The sequence below is a fragment of the Pinus tabuliformis genome, chromosome 3_2 (assembly GCF_031772625.1).
Source record: "Pinus tabuliformis cultivar Carrire ecotype Pingquan chromosome 3_2, CPIR1, whole genome shotgun sequence".
Taxonomy (NCBI): Eukaryota; Viridiplantae; Streptophyta; class Pinopsida; order Pinales; family Pinaceae; genus Pinus; species Pinus tabuliformis.
In genome coordinates, this window is record NC_142302.1 from 101,381,401 (window position 1) to 101,396,599 (window position 15,199).

At 36.4% G+C, this 15,199-nt stretch overlaps 1 protein-coding gene across 1 annotated transcript in view; it reads left to right on the forward strand.

Moving 5' to 3' along the window:
* Window positions 1–14,907, forward strand: part of LOC149180042 (protein TIC110, chloroplastic-like) — a 123,188-nt gene extending 108,281 nt beyond the window's left edge. The window contains exons 9-15 of the mRNA XM_089415871.1: window positions 4,211–4,338; window positions 4,498–4,598; window positions 11,110–11,326; window positions 11,649–11,803; window positions 12,696–12,821; window positions 13,136–14,101; window positions 14,434–14,907. Coding sequence (XP_089271997.1) covers window positions 4,211–4,338; window positions 4,498–4,598; window positions 11,110–11,326; window positions 11,649–11,803; window positions 12,696–12,821; window positions 13,136–14,101; window positions 14,434–14,679 — 1,939 coding nt within the window. The 3' untranslated portion in view covers window positions 14,680–14,907. The remainder of the gene's footprint in view (window positions 1–4,210; window positions 4,339–4,497; window positions 4,599–11,109; window positions 11,327–11,648; window positions 11,804–12,695; window positions 12,822–13,135; window positions 14,102–14,433) is intronic.
* Window positions 14,908–15,199: the final 292 nt, after the last annotated feature.

Here is a 15,199-nt window from a genome sequence, read left to right on the forward strand (position 1 = left end):
TTGGGTTGATGGCGACATTAACTTCTCTTCCTTGGATACTTCCTTTTAATGTAATTACTCTGTGAAAGACCATTATAGGAAAACCTTTCTTCCTTCGTCATTTTAGAATTGAGCTCCATTTTTTTTTCAATGATTGATCCCATTTGTTTTGTCGAGATGACCTAAGGTATTATATTTAAAGTTCCTTTGGACTTTGTACTTCAAACCTCCTTTAAAAGTGCCTTTTTAATATATATATATATATATATAATTCTTTAAAACTCTTTTAGTCCAAATTCCTATTATCCTTAATATTTCAAAACTCCCTTGTATTCTTTTTATATAATTCTACTTACTTACGCTTTTTTTCCTTTTGTATTTTAAAAAGAATCTTTAAATATTGTTTCAATTTACTTCTTTTAAATATCTTATTGTCGTTTGTATTTATTTTTTAAATTTCATATAACTCCTTAAAATTTAATTCAACTTCACTTTAACGTAAACTCTTAACTCTTTTTATAATAATACCCGCTTTGTACTTGTATATATTTTCAATAATTTTATGACTTGAACTTTTCTTTAAATACCCTTTTATAATATAATACCTCTCTTTATATATTTCTTATTTATAATATATATATATATATTTTTCTTTTTGAAAAGTTAGAACCCTAGTGAAATGTGGCTATTCACCTTTGGCGTATATTATAAAATATATGTTCACTTATGTACTTTTGACTTGGTTAATGTTCTCCACGTAAAAAGTAAAACTTACCATTCACGTAAAGAGATTTTGTATTCCTTTTGTTGTTATTTTACTTTTAAAATACCATGGGAAATTACCATGGGTTGGTTTCTAAAACCTCCGTTAACGTTTTCCACATAAAAAGTGAAACTTACCATTCACATAAAGAGATTGTATTCCTTTTGTTTTTCTTTTACTTTTAAAATATCATGGGCAATTACCATGGGTTGGTTTATAAAACCTCCATTAATGTTTTCCACATAAAAGTAAAACTTACTATTCACATAAAGAGATTTTGTATTCCTTTTGTTTTTCTTTTACTTTTAAAATACCATGGGCAATTACCATGGGTTTCTAGGTTTCTAAAACCACGGGCTTGTCAACCACTTAATGAAGAATCAAGATAATATTATTTACCCTTCTTTCTCTTACATATAGTTTTAAATATATTTGGAAAGATTCCCTCTTAACTTTATCATGCACTTTTTTATCAATAATGAAATGAAATGATATTTTAAGGTCCATGAGACTAAAAATAGTCTATGAGACCATTAGTTCCCTGTTTTTCGCTCTTTGCAATTCAGTCCTTTTCCGATTCAAATTGATGATGAGCTGACCCAACCTTCCAACAATCTGCTTGCTAAAAGACAATGCCAAGAAATTGATGCTAACATGTTATCATAACTTTCTCTGATGTCTTTGAATGCATCACATTCCAAAATGAAATGTTTTCCGATTCCACAGTCCCATACGTGCAAAATATGCACACCCTTTCTTCTTAAGCTTCTTTAGGCCTTTTCCACGGTCCTGTTTCACACTGAAGTTGATGTGAGTTGGTCCTTAATTGAGCAATAAGAACCTTTGCCCTCCACGAAATGCTAGCTCCGATGAACTCTTTTTGTTGTAAATCACATGTAGGGTTAAATTCCTCAATGTAATATTTCTTCTTTCTACCCAACTCTTTTCCCCATACCTTTTTATGAAACTTCTCCATAACAAAATCCTTTAGCTTCTTGCTATTTGTGGGACAAACATTGATGTAGATATCCGATTTTTGAATCCATGTGTAGTTTTGTTTCATCCATGTTTTCTTTCTTTCACTAATGCCTTCATTGAAGATAACATTAGGCCATCTACCTACTCTCATTTGTTCAATTCTTTTTAGGTATCTTATGAGCCGCACCATAGCAATTTCTTCAATGGAAGTTTCTCCTGTTTCACTAAACATTATCTCATAAGGTATTGAACTTTTTATTTTGAACTTGCTCATTATCAAACGTTTTTGGATTTTCTCAATTTGTTTCCAGTTTGAGACGGGAGTGCTTTTAGCCCACAATTCACACCCATATGGCATCACTGGACAAACTAGGAGTCTAAAAAGCACTTTAATCGTTTTCCAATCCCGTAACTCTACCTCTCTACATCTGTTTTGAAGAGCACATAATGCTTTCTAGCCTCCTAAAATTTTCTTCTTTCTGTAGTCCTCCCAATTGAGTTTGTTGTTGAAATCAATCCCAAGGTACTTGTACTTCTTCTCAAGGATGTTGTCTTCAAAGAAGAAAGTATGCTGGCTATGCTTCCTTTTATTAGAAAAAATCATTATTTTGGTCTTGCTAGTATTGACTTGCATCCCCACTGCTCTACAAAAATGCTCAAGGGCATATAAGTGCATTTGCAATCCATGGGCCGATTTAAAAATCAATACAATATCATCCACATATAAAAGAAGTTTTATCACAAACTCCCCCAACCAAACACCATCTCCCCCTTGCAGATTTAGCCACTCTTCCAATTTATCAATATATAGACCAAAAAGAGTGGGGGATAGAGGGCAACCTTGCTTGACTCCAATGTCACTTCTAAAGCTTTATGAAATACCTGCTGAGGTTCTAATTTTGACTTTCACTTCTTCATAAAGTCTATGGATAGCGACTCTATAATGCACAATAATTTCAAGTTCTTCCATTCTACGCCACAACTTATCCCTAGGGACTGTGTCAAATGCTTTTTTGAAGTCAACAAAGCAGCAAAATACTTCTTCTTTGTCCTCCCAAACCTTTTCAACAATGTGTCTCAACGTGATGCCATGATCCACTGTAGAATGTTTCGGCCTAAAACCCGCTTGTCCTCTTGCCCTCTTTTCTTTTACTTCTGCCCACTTGCTAATTCTGTCTTCTACCATGCTGCCGAAAAGCTTTGCAAACAAAGGACTATATTTACATCAGACTATATTTATTTTTATTTTTTTAAAATCTTTTTTATTCTTTTAATATTTATATGTACTTCTTTTAATTTTATTTTTTTCTTTGACTATCATATTTTTTTCCTCATTTTTTTGTTTTTGTTTAATGGCCAAAGCCTTGAATGACAAAACCGGTGGAATGGAGAATCTCCAAGACTGGTGTAGCGAAACGCTGAAATCATGACGACAACAAGGTTGACGATAGGTTGATGGCCAAAGGCCCGATCAGATGTAGCTCTGATACCAATGTAACGACCAAAAGTCGTATACGCAGCAAAAATATTTAAAATACTTCGTAAGCAAAGATATGCATCATAGGACAGTGATTGTAATTGTATATTGCATAAAAGAATTGTTGTAGGATGAGTACAAATGAGAATGAGGGTCCTGAATATATAGCCAGGTAAGTACCCTTTCACAAACAGGGATGTCTCTAAGACATGCCTTTTCATTATTAACTAACTAACCATTAGTTAATTTACTTTTATTTATTATTATATTTATATTATTACGATTATTATTTATTATCTATTTTTATTTATTTTTACATAATTTATGTTCATAACAGTTTCCTTGTGAGATATATATTATTTCTCTCATGTATGTTTACTACAACTTTGTAGAGATGCTTGTATGAAAGTCACTGCTGCTGCACCTCACTTGGGACTTGTGCCGTGGTCTGATCATGAGGTTTGTTATGTTTGCTAGGGTTTTTTCTTCCTTGGATTCTAGAAGAGAAGCCATTGTTTCAGCAAAACATACCCTCATTTCTTAAATATTTGTACCAGAGACTACTAGCCCATGCCATTCTGAAGATGACATCCTCAAAGAGGTTATTGGGGAGCTACATGTGATTGTTGACAGCTGTTTGTGTTGGAAAGGACCATAGAAGTGTCTTGTCTTCTTTTTTGGACTTTTCAGGTTATGCCCTTGTTTTAGCAGGCCATTAAGGGATGAGTTATTTTTACCTTCGTTTTGCTGTTGTTACATTACTTCATACTTTGAGCCCCATTGATGTATTTTTGTCATTCATAGACACTGAATTTCTTTGGCTTTCTTTTCACTGGATGTTTAAGGATTGTCACGTGATTCTTGAGTCACTTTAGTTAAGAGGTATTTCATTAGTGTTCGTGTCAATTTGCAGTGCCTAATGTTCTGTTTGTATGGTACTTTTCTTTAAATTGTGTTTTTGTCTTTGGACATGATTCTTTGTACTCAATAGTCTTGATGTATTGTGTATGTAGGGGATCAGCATTACAGGTGACAGAGGAGCTCAATAAACTTTTGGCATACAATCAAGCTCTCACAGATTTGAAAAACAATGGTGATAAGGAGAGACTTCCTCCAGGCATCGGATCTGTTTCTGTACTAGGTAGTCCAATTTTAATTGGTTCACTGTGCTGTCAGTGGTTTGGCTTTGAGAAGTCATCTTTTCATCTTGTTGTCTAAATTTATGTTTTGCCTTCATTTGCCCATGATATTGGTCAAAAGTGTTTCGTAACCCTACTAAGTTGAAACATTTGTGCAATAGGTGGTGAGTATGACAGTGACCGAAAGATTGATGAGTTGAGGCAGCTTTATAGAGCCTATGCGACTGAAGCATTTTCTAGTGGTTGCCTTGAGGATGATAAGGTGAATTGTTTCCATATGTTCTATATGATTTATGACTGTCATTGTGTTCTTTGCTCCTAGAAATATCTGACAGTGCTTTTGTCTCTCTCGTCTTCTCTTGAATTTATGAAGGCCATGGTATCTTTTCAGTGTTTTATTTGAAAATGCGTGTTATTTTACAATACTGTGCAAAAATAAAATATAGCTAAGCATACTTATTTTTGTGTTTGTAATGTACCACAGCTAAAAACATGCTAATACAATGCAACAAATATTAAAATTTTCTTTGAAGAATTTTATCAAACACATAGTGAGCAGAAGTTTCGTCAAACACTTTGCAGGCAAAGTGATGAATACTTTCAGCAAGAAGATATTTGGGGTAATATAAGCTTGTTTTAAACTGATCCGAAATATTTTTATGAGGAAAACTAATGAGGAACCTGTGATCTCGCTCCAACAATGGTCTGATCCAATTCGGCCTACAATAATGAAGATATAAACCTACAGCAAGCCAACTCGGCCTTCAGGATATTAACTTTGATCTGCTCCAGTAACTAAGCTCGGGCTCCACAATTTGGCTTCCAAAAATATGCAGAACTCGACCCTTCTAGATGATGATTAATCTCTATGGAGAATTTGGCCTCTTGGTGAAGTAGGCTCGGCCCTCCAAGGGAAATAACTTGGTCCTTCAAATAAATGCAATAACTTAGCCACTGAGAGGTGCAGTTGGCCTCCAAAATAATCAGACCCCAGACAATTACTTTTCCATAAATTGACAAATTCAGCCTCCAAGTATGCAAGAATAATTCAGGCCTATTAGTGATACGATTCGGCCTCCATGCCCAGTCTCATTCAGATAAATATTCAACCACAGAGAAAGGGAATTCAGTCCTCCCAAAGATGATTTTCTCAGCCGCCAAACGATGAGTATAATCTGCAGAAATCGGCCCCTCAAGAGAAATAATCCGGCCTCCCAAATATTGAGTTTGATAGTAATAGATCTTGGCCCTCAGAGAAGAGAAACTTGGCCTGATAAATATGGTGGAATTCGGCTTCCAGGTTAAGAATCTTGGCCTGCTGAGAAAATGGTGAACTCGGCCTGCTAAAGGACAGATCTCGGCCCTCCAACAATTTAAACCCGATCTCCATGTTGAAGAATAAATCGGCCTCCAAATGATAACGCTGAACTTCTGAAATGATGCCAACAATTCGGCCCTCCAATGGAAGATGAATTTGGCCTTCTCACAATGATAGATTTGACCTCAAGAATACGCTGGCAAAAAGAAACATGAACTTGACCTCCTAAAATAAGTAGCAACTGCTGAAGCAACTCAGCCCTCTTGGGAAATAATCTCTAGCAAATGATAATAACTCAAGCTCCAAAAGAATTGTCCCAGTAACCTGCAATTGAAGATCAAATGAGAAATCTGAGTGATTTCCCACAATGCCAAATAGGTTAGCAATGAAGTCCACCGAAATTGGATGATTAGTAGCTAGGGTGGCAATTGATGTCCACTGGAACTTGTAGGAGAGTCTCGCTTGAAATGCTCGAACTTGACTTCCTTGAGCCAAAATCAAACATAAGAAAATGATCACCAAAATAGAATGAATGAGGAATGGCCTTCTATTCTTTTTTATAAGACTTCACCGGATCTTCTCCAAGCTTCTAGAACTTCCCCTTTTAATATTTTATTTATGAAGCCACTTATTTCCCCCAAGTGACTTTTTGCCCTTTTTATTAATAATAATAATTTTGTTGGGTGTGGAGCATGATTATTTAGAGGTCTTTGTTTCAGCCGGATGTATACCCCAGGAAGATTGTACACCCCTCCACGCGGGGGGGCCTGGGGGCCAGCGGTCTTTTCATGTCAAGTAAGTATTTTCATTAAGCAATTTGGTAAAATGACTTCATAATTGCAAGGAGATCTATAGGTTGGATGGGTCGTCAAAGGTCCTTGCATGGAATAAGGAGGATTGTGATTGTCATAATTTTCATAGATAAGAGAAGTCAGTGAACATATCAATGTCTCCTTTGAATTCATGGGAGGAAACTCTTAAGGTCCTCTCATCCCTATGTAGAAAGAAAGGAGACATAAAAGAGATATATGAAACGATAGAAGATATACTCTTTGAAATGCAGTGAAGAAGGTCATATCACTTAGACCTGATTGAAGGTATCAAAGAAAGAAAGAATATCTTCATGAGATTTCAATTGGGAGATCTAGGAGAAATGATAAGAAGATAATCATCATTGTTCTATTTGATAAGAAAGAAAGGAAATGGAAGTTTGATCCTCAAACAAATAGTATAGCTAAGATTCAATGCTATGGGAAGATTATGAAAAGAAAGCTCATATCGCCAAAAAGATGGAGGAAGCTGAAGAAAAGGGCCCAGGAAAGAGGGAGTAACAAATCTCTACTATGATTGAAATGGTATCCCTCACAAAAGGGTCCTAACATAAGGTTTTGTTATAGATATGACCATGATAATTAGATACATCTTGGCATCATGGAAACATTAGAAACAAGAGCTCGGAACATCACCATGGGAATCATGAAGGACAAAATCCATGGTAGTCAAACATGAATGATATAGCTCTTGGGAACCTCATTGGATATTGCAGGAAAGGAAGAAGTCATCCAGGACAAGGCTCATCATACATCAAGTCAAAAAGGGAAGACATCTACCAGATGGGGAGATGTAAGATCCTCAAGATTCTCTGATGGAATCCTCATCAGAGGATTCACTAATATAGAGAGGAAGCAAGTGTTTCATCAGGAACTGCAACTTATGGAATTCATGGGATGATGGTATGATGAAGCAAATCAAAGATTGAAGATCTTTTCAATCAAGGAAGTTGCTGGGAGAAGCCTAGATGACCTAAAGGTAAAATGAGGTATGTATGTTTGTATTTAATATTGTAATGTCATGTCGTATTGTTGCAGGTAACATGGATCACTACTTCTATCTTGAGAAGTATGATCAAGGAAAAAGAATCTCTTCCTCTGAAAGGATGCAGGAAGACATAAGTCACACTAGATGAAATCAACATAATATGTCCTCATATGAAGTATGAGGTGGTTGACTACAATTAAGAAACTCTGATTTAAAGCTCTTGGAAATGAATGTGTGAGGAAGGAAGAGATCGTGAGATATGCAACCATGATGAAGGCAATCAACATCCAAAAGACCAAGAATATTTGACCAAGAAATCTCCTAGAAAGATATGAAGACTCTAATGGAAGTCTGAAAATGGAGACCCTTGACAATGGATATCTTTGGGAGATGTGTCAACATGTATGATGTTGATACCTATAGGAAGATGTCATGATGAAGAGCCATCTCGAAAGGTACGATTTGATTTAATTTTATGTTTTGATTTCTTGAGTAATATCTGGATGAGTTCATGCAGGGCTACTAGAACAAGAGTTGTAAGTACAAGTACAACTAGCATTCATGTGGTGGATGGAAATTCCTGAAAGAAACATGATGAGGAAGAAGTAGCCATATGACGAAGGTTCCAGATATGTATCAAGAAGGCCACTTTCCATGAAGAAAGGAATGACATGATAAACCAAGAAGGAAAGTGATCGATGGTTGATGCCCTACAAGGAAGAAGCTCAACTGAAATTCATGACATCAAGGAAAGAAGTTGATCAAGCAACTAAAGGACCCACGAAGAAGAAGCTGCTAATGAAAAAGGAGAGTCCCTTGTTAAGAGGGAGCTCTGACAAGTCCCTGATCAAGAGGGAGCTTGGATTGGGTCACCTCTGATTAAAAAGGAGTGACGATTGTGTTTTTCTATTTCATGTGTCATGCACTAGACCAGGACTAATAGGCGTACGTCTTAGTGAAGGCCATGAATAGAAATGTAGACACATGATGAATGTATCCTCCCTAATTGAGAGGGAGAGATAGACACAACATTCTTGTCTTCACTTAGGAAGAAAGAATGGAGGATTGCATAATCATCTGGCATCTGATGCTCTTTGAGGATGTGTAAGGCATCGAAGATAAGAGTAGGCAAGAGGACCGATATTCTTTGAGGGCTGGGAACCCAAGATAAGAATAGTCCTAGAAGGTCATACTCAGTGAACACCCAGCTGGGTATGTACCTTGAGAGACAATGATGAAGGTGTCTATAATCATTGGTCTCGCTAACATTGTAGCTCATGATCTCGTGGAGAGGGGGTTGTTAGTCAAGGCCTTGCACTATGACAATGCTGGTTGATATGATGCTATACAAATGGGATTATTAATCCGATTCTTCTTATGAGAAATTCTTCAGATTGAGAATGACCAAGTACCATTATGAATACCTCCCTAGTTAAGAGGGAGTGTTGAAGAAAGCATAACTAGGTTTGGTCTTCATAAATGTAATTTTGATTTTTGTACTTGTAAAAGAAAAGAAATATTATTTTTGTAAATTGTAAAAATGAGTTTCTTGCCCATTGCATAGGTCTAACACGTGTTGAAGTGCTATAGGAAAGTCAAAGAGTCAAAGAAAATATTGAAGAACCCTTCTTGGGCATATATCAAATGTATATGAATCAACCTAGTGTCTAGATCAACCCTCCAAAGACAAGCACAATCCTCTTGAAGAAGTCGGCCAGCAAAACAATGTAAAAACTAGTCATGTCAGCTCAAGAAAGGAGACACAACAGTTCACTGTCATGTCGACTTAATATATGGGTCGAACCACTATAAATACCCAGCTAGGGTCACCACAGAAAACACAGGAAAACTCGGACTCTCTGTAATTTTGTATGGGTACAGGAAGCTCAGAAATCTTGGACAAGTACAGGGGTGCAGACATCTCGGATAAATACAGTGGGACAATATTTTCGGATGAATGCAGTGGTTCAAAATCTCGGATGAGGAGAGTAGTTCTATGTTTCTCGGATGGTCATCATGATCACTGTCTCGGTATAAACAGTCTCGGCATAATTGGTGATGAAGATCTTGGTGCAAGGAACTCTCAGTCATACACACTTGGCATTACTCTCTAGACATAGTCATAGTCTCGGCATGATTGTGACCTCACTGTTATACACTCTTGGCATACCAAACACAGTCATAATCTTGGCACAATGGCAACCATGGTCTCGGACATAATCTTGATGAAGACAAGATCTCGATGCAACTTTCATATGTATGTACATACATATCTCAGTATAGAGACCTCGTTGACATGATGATCTCAGTGAGAGTGCAGCAATGATCTAAGTGAAGATAGAGCTATGGTGCAGCAGTAATGATCTCATTGTTATGATGAATATCTCAGTGATGGTGTATTGATAATGACCTCAGTGAAGCAGCAGTGATGATGATGATCTCAGCAGTGACAAAGAAGAGGATTGGTGTCTTGGTCTTGGAGTGGACTAATAGGTCAAGGGTCATGGTCTTGGTATTCATCAATTGGAATCTATATAAGAAGAATTTTGTGCAGGTTTTCCTCTCAAAGAGTGGGAGGTTTTGGCCCTGGCAGAAAGCCAACATCTTGTGTTCTTGTCTCTTTGTTTTGGTAGCTATTTGATGAACTAAAGAAGACACACTCTAATATTAAAGATTGTGCTAATAAGAAAAATTAAAACACCTCACAAATAGTTATCATGGCAAGAAGAATCTTATTAATCTAATTGCCCCAGATTCTTCAACACCTGCAACCCCAGTATTCTATCTGTAGATAGTCTCACAAATTCTCTAATTTGTCAGTCTTATTTTTGTTATTCCTCTGCAGCAATTGTTGATGGATAGGACTTGACTTTCCCTCTTTATCTTCTGCCTGCTTCTGTATCTTCTTTGATCACAGTGGTCCCTTGGCTGCTTCACTCTTTTCCTTGGATTCTCCTTATGTTGGCACTCATACTGTGTTGTGTTTACGTGCACAAGCATGGACAGGGGTACATACAATGAGAAAGAGTGGATACGTTCATTCATTAGATGATGCAATGTCTTATTACATAGTAGGAGAAGAGCAGTACATTACATAACTCCCAAATATCTTAGTAATCACTGCATTAATTAGCACATTAAATGCTCATTATTACATCAATTTATTAGTTAGACTTTATTTGTCATCTATGTCTTATTCCAAATACCTCTATGACCATTATCCCTAACAAGCAGAGCTGATGAGTACAGTTTGCTATGAGTTATCAATGAACGGTTGTCGCACCTTAATTATTGTTTACATTGCAAATCATCTTTTCTTTAATAACATGTAAATCTAGTGTAATTCATTTCTCTTTTATTGAAGTTGTTTTTAATTCTTATTTAAGGTAACAATTTCTCTTTTATTTTTTGTCTGTGTGTGTGTGTGTTTCTATATATATATGCTTTTTTTTTTTTTCCTTTTCTAAATCATGGAATATGCATATTTATTATTTAGTTTCCTGAAACAAGTTCAAGTATGCATATGTGTTAGTGTTTTCTCACACTGGCTCGTAACTGTTGATTTCATTTATTGGAATTTCCCTGTATGCTGTTATGGTTATTGCTGATGTAACTCACAGGTTGGCTTGCTATGTAGGTTTCTGCATTGAACCAGCTGAAAAATATATTTAGCTTAGGAAATCGTGAAACTGAGCAAATTATGTTGGAAATTACAACCAAGGTGTATCGAAGAAGACTTTCTCAGGTTGTTAGTGGGGGTGATTTAGAGGCTGCACCTAGCAAAGCAGTCTTTCTTCAAAATCTTTGTGATGAGCTGCGTTTTGATCCAAAGAAAGCTAGTGAAGTGCATGAAGGTATTGCAGTGGCCTAGTTTGATCTCTTTGAAATTGAAAGGATTGTTTTGTGTTCATTGACATAATTTTCATCTTATATATTATGAAACCATATAAGGAAAGATACAGCAAGGTACATCTTTGTATATCTTCCTTCATAAATCATAATGAACATGGAAGAATTGAGAGAACCTGGTTAGTATGATGTTGGCTACTTAGATTTCGTAAATGGATAGTGGAATTGTGGATAGTTAGTATGCATGCTTTTGTCTTATCAATCCTGGTTTTAATGAAATCTGTACCATATATTAGTAAGCTTCATCTGCATGGCTGTCCTTGCCAGATATATACAGGCAAAAACTCCAGCAATGTGTTGCTGATGGCAATTTAAGTAAAGAAGATGTAGCGGCATTACTGCGTTTGAGAGTGCTTCTCTGCATTCCACAGCAGACAGTTGATACTGCACATGCAGATATCTGTGGCCGTTTATTTCAGAAGGTGACATACCTTACCTGGTAACATGGTTATGTACATTTTGTTTTTGTTTTAAGGTGGTTTTGTTTATTATGTCTTTGTCTTGGAAAGAATGATGGACAGTAATCATTGGTATTTTGTCATGATATCATATTTCATTACTTGGTGAAGTATGATATAGAATTTTATGTACTGGATGAACATATTATCTGGAGCTTAGGTATAGTTGGTTATCCAATACGTTATCCACAATAAGCTTGATATAATCCATCTAGACGTGCTTTTCTTCCAAACATGCCTTTTTCAGGTTGGATATATGCATGTTAAGTAAAATGAGGTTGGTTTTATAAGCGCTCTCATGTCATTTTAATTACAAGAGACATTTTCAAGTCTTCTCTTGATGATGGTGGTGAGATGCTTTATGTCATGTTTCCTTACCTAATTCTAGCTATAAATTCTATAGACACTCACTTTGAAAACTGCGAATTATTATGATAAGATATAAGATGGGCTTCTAATGTAAGACTGGTATTAGGAGCTATAAGATTGTAATCAAATATCATAATCATCTTAGGAATCAATATTATTGTGTATTTTTGTGTTTTCAACTTTTGGTAGTTTTCTCGTATGTTTTAGTTGGCTAGCTCCCCTAGAGTTTTTACTGGAAGTTATTTTATTTCAAGAAATCAGTACCACAAAACATTTCCAGGCAGACCTTGTCATTGAGCCCTCAAATGTTTGGGCATTATATAGCCGTCTTTTAATAATTTCAACTGTTTGATTAGCTGGGTTCTTAATCTGTAGCCTCTGATATGGACAGCTGCATTTTGTTCACTAGATATGAGTTGTGTATTGTTGCATTGTGTACCAAGGTATGTGTTGGGGTTGAGGATGCTATGTTTCTCTTTTGGTGCAGGTTGTTGACGAGGCTATTTCTGCTGGCGTAGTTGGATATGATTCTGAAATGAAAGCTAAAGTACATAAGGCTGCACAAGGTTTACGCCTTACGAAAGAGGCAGCCATGGCCATTACAAGCAAGGCGGTATGTCATTGCTAACTTGTATTTACTTTAACTCGTAATCCCAATAGAGTCCTATCATATATCAATTCTAGAAGAGTAGTTCTTGTCAATGACCCACTTTATTTTGAGTCTTGACTTCACAATTTTACTTCCTTTTACTCCTTTCTTGACTTCCAGAAATGCTGGTTTCAGATAGGGTGCATCATTTGTTGGATGGGTTTTCCCTGGGAATTAGCTTTTGTAGTCTTATGACGTGCATGAGAAGGGATCGTATGGTTGTCGAGCAATCCAAATTTGTAATATATTTCTGTTTACATGACTTTATTTTTGTGTAGGTTCGGTCAGTTTTTGTGACTTATGTGAAGAGGGCAAGGACAGCTGAGAGTCGAACAGAATCTGCAAGGGAGCTAAAGAAGATGATCATTTTCAATAATCTTGTGGTTACAAAATTGCTTGCTGATATAAAGGGGGAGTCTCCCGTTGTCTCTCCTGAACCAGCAAAGGAAGAGCCTAAACAAGATGAGGAGGATAAGTGGGAGTCACTTCAGACATGGAGGAAAACAAAGCCTAGCAAGGAGCTTGAGGACAAGTTCGGGGCAGAAGCCCAATCTGAGATCACTTTAAAGGATGATCTTTCACTCAGGGACAGAACTGATCTATACCGGACGTACTTACTATACTGTATTTCAGGTGAGACTACTGGATTGCCATTTGGGACACAGATTGTGACAAAGAAGGATAACAAGGAGTATTTAAGACTGGGACAGCTGGGAGGAATCTTGGGTTTGACTTCTAAAGAAGTTGCTGATGTGCACATAAGCTTAGCTGAACAAGCTTTCAGACAGCAAGCTCAAGTGATTCTTGCAGATGGACAGCTTTCAAAGGCAAGGATAGAACAACTGAATGAGCTTCAGAAACAAGTCGGGCTTCCTTCAGAGTCAGCACAAAAGGTAATTAAAAGTATAACAACAACAAGGATATCAGGTGCAATAGAGGCAGCTGTCAGTCAAGGGAAAATGACAATTGGGCAAATTAGGGAATTGAGAGAAGCGAATGTGGATCTGGATAACATGATCGCAAAAGAGGTTCGGGAAAACCTATTCAAGAAGACTATTGATGAAATATTTTCTTCTGGGACAGGAGATTTCAATGAAGAAGAAGTATATGAGAGAATTCCAGCAGATCTTGGAATTGATGCTGGCAAAGCCAAGAGAATTGTTCAAGATCTTGCTAAAGAAAGATTATCAAATTCTCTGGTACAAGCTGTAGCATTACTACGACAGAGAAATCTATCTGGAGTGGTAAGCAAACTGGACAACACTTCTCATTTTTCCTTATTCTTGTTTTATTTAATATTTCTAATTTTCTATACATCTCATATTGTCAGACGTGAACATGATTCTGATTTCTCTCATATTCCAAGATCTAAGCTCTGCAAATCACTTAATTTAAAGTTGAAAATCGGAAGAAATAAAATTCTGCATTTTGTTAGAAATGATGTAGTTTTGGCTGGCATCTCTCTCCTGTGTTTTTATTTATATTCACGTCTTATTTTTTATTTCAGCAACTTTTAGTTCATGTACTCTTGAGATTGAACTGCTATCTAGCATAATGATGTGGTGTGTTTCTGTAGGTTTCCTCTCTTAATAACTTACTGGCGTGTGATAAGGCTGTCCCTGCTGAACCATTATCATGGTCAGTACCAGAAGAAGTTTCTGATCTTTTCTCCCTCTACCTTAAGAACAATCCATCCGAAGAAAAGGTTGCTCGCTTGCAGTATCTTTTGGGCATTAATGATTCCACAGCTTTATCACTAAAACAGTCCGTGACGGCTGGCGCATTCACCTTGGGAGTCGAGGAAGAAGAGTTTATATTTTAACATTATTGTAGAATTATATGTTATATTCTATTTTATTCTCTTCTTGGTTGGACATTATGTAGGATTTACATTTCAACTTTGAGTAGTCTTGATATATTTGACCATTCTAGCCAATGAGGCATGCGGCAGCTTTTTTTCCTTTAATTCTTTTGTTTTTCTCATTTGCTTCCGAAGCGAAAGTGTAAACGGGCTTTTCATTATAAAATAGATAAGCTTAATGTTTCGGAATCCTTGTTATTATTTTTTCCATTGTTTTGCTAATAGGAGGGTGAATGGACGCAGTGCTAAGGATTTCATAGTGCAGGTTAAAGGTTATTGTAGCTTGGATTTAGAACCTCGAAGTGACAATGTCTCTGCCTAATATGCCATTTAAAGGGTAAATATAAACTATTTTTCTGTTACTCTTTTCAAACCTGGAATTTTTACCAGTTGCAACTCTAATGTCTCCGTGAATTTTGTCTTGTTAAAAACTCTTGCTGATATTTTTCCTATTGGTAAGAGGTGTACAATAATTTGTTTG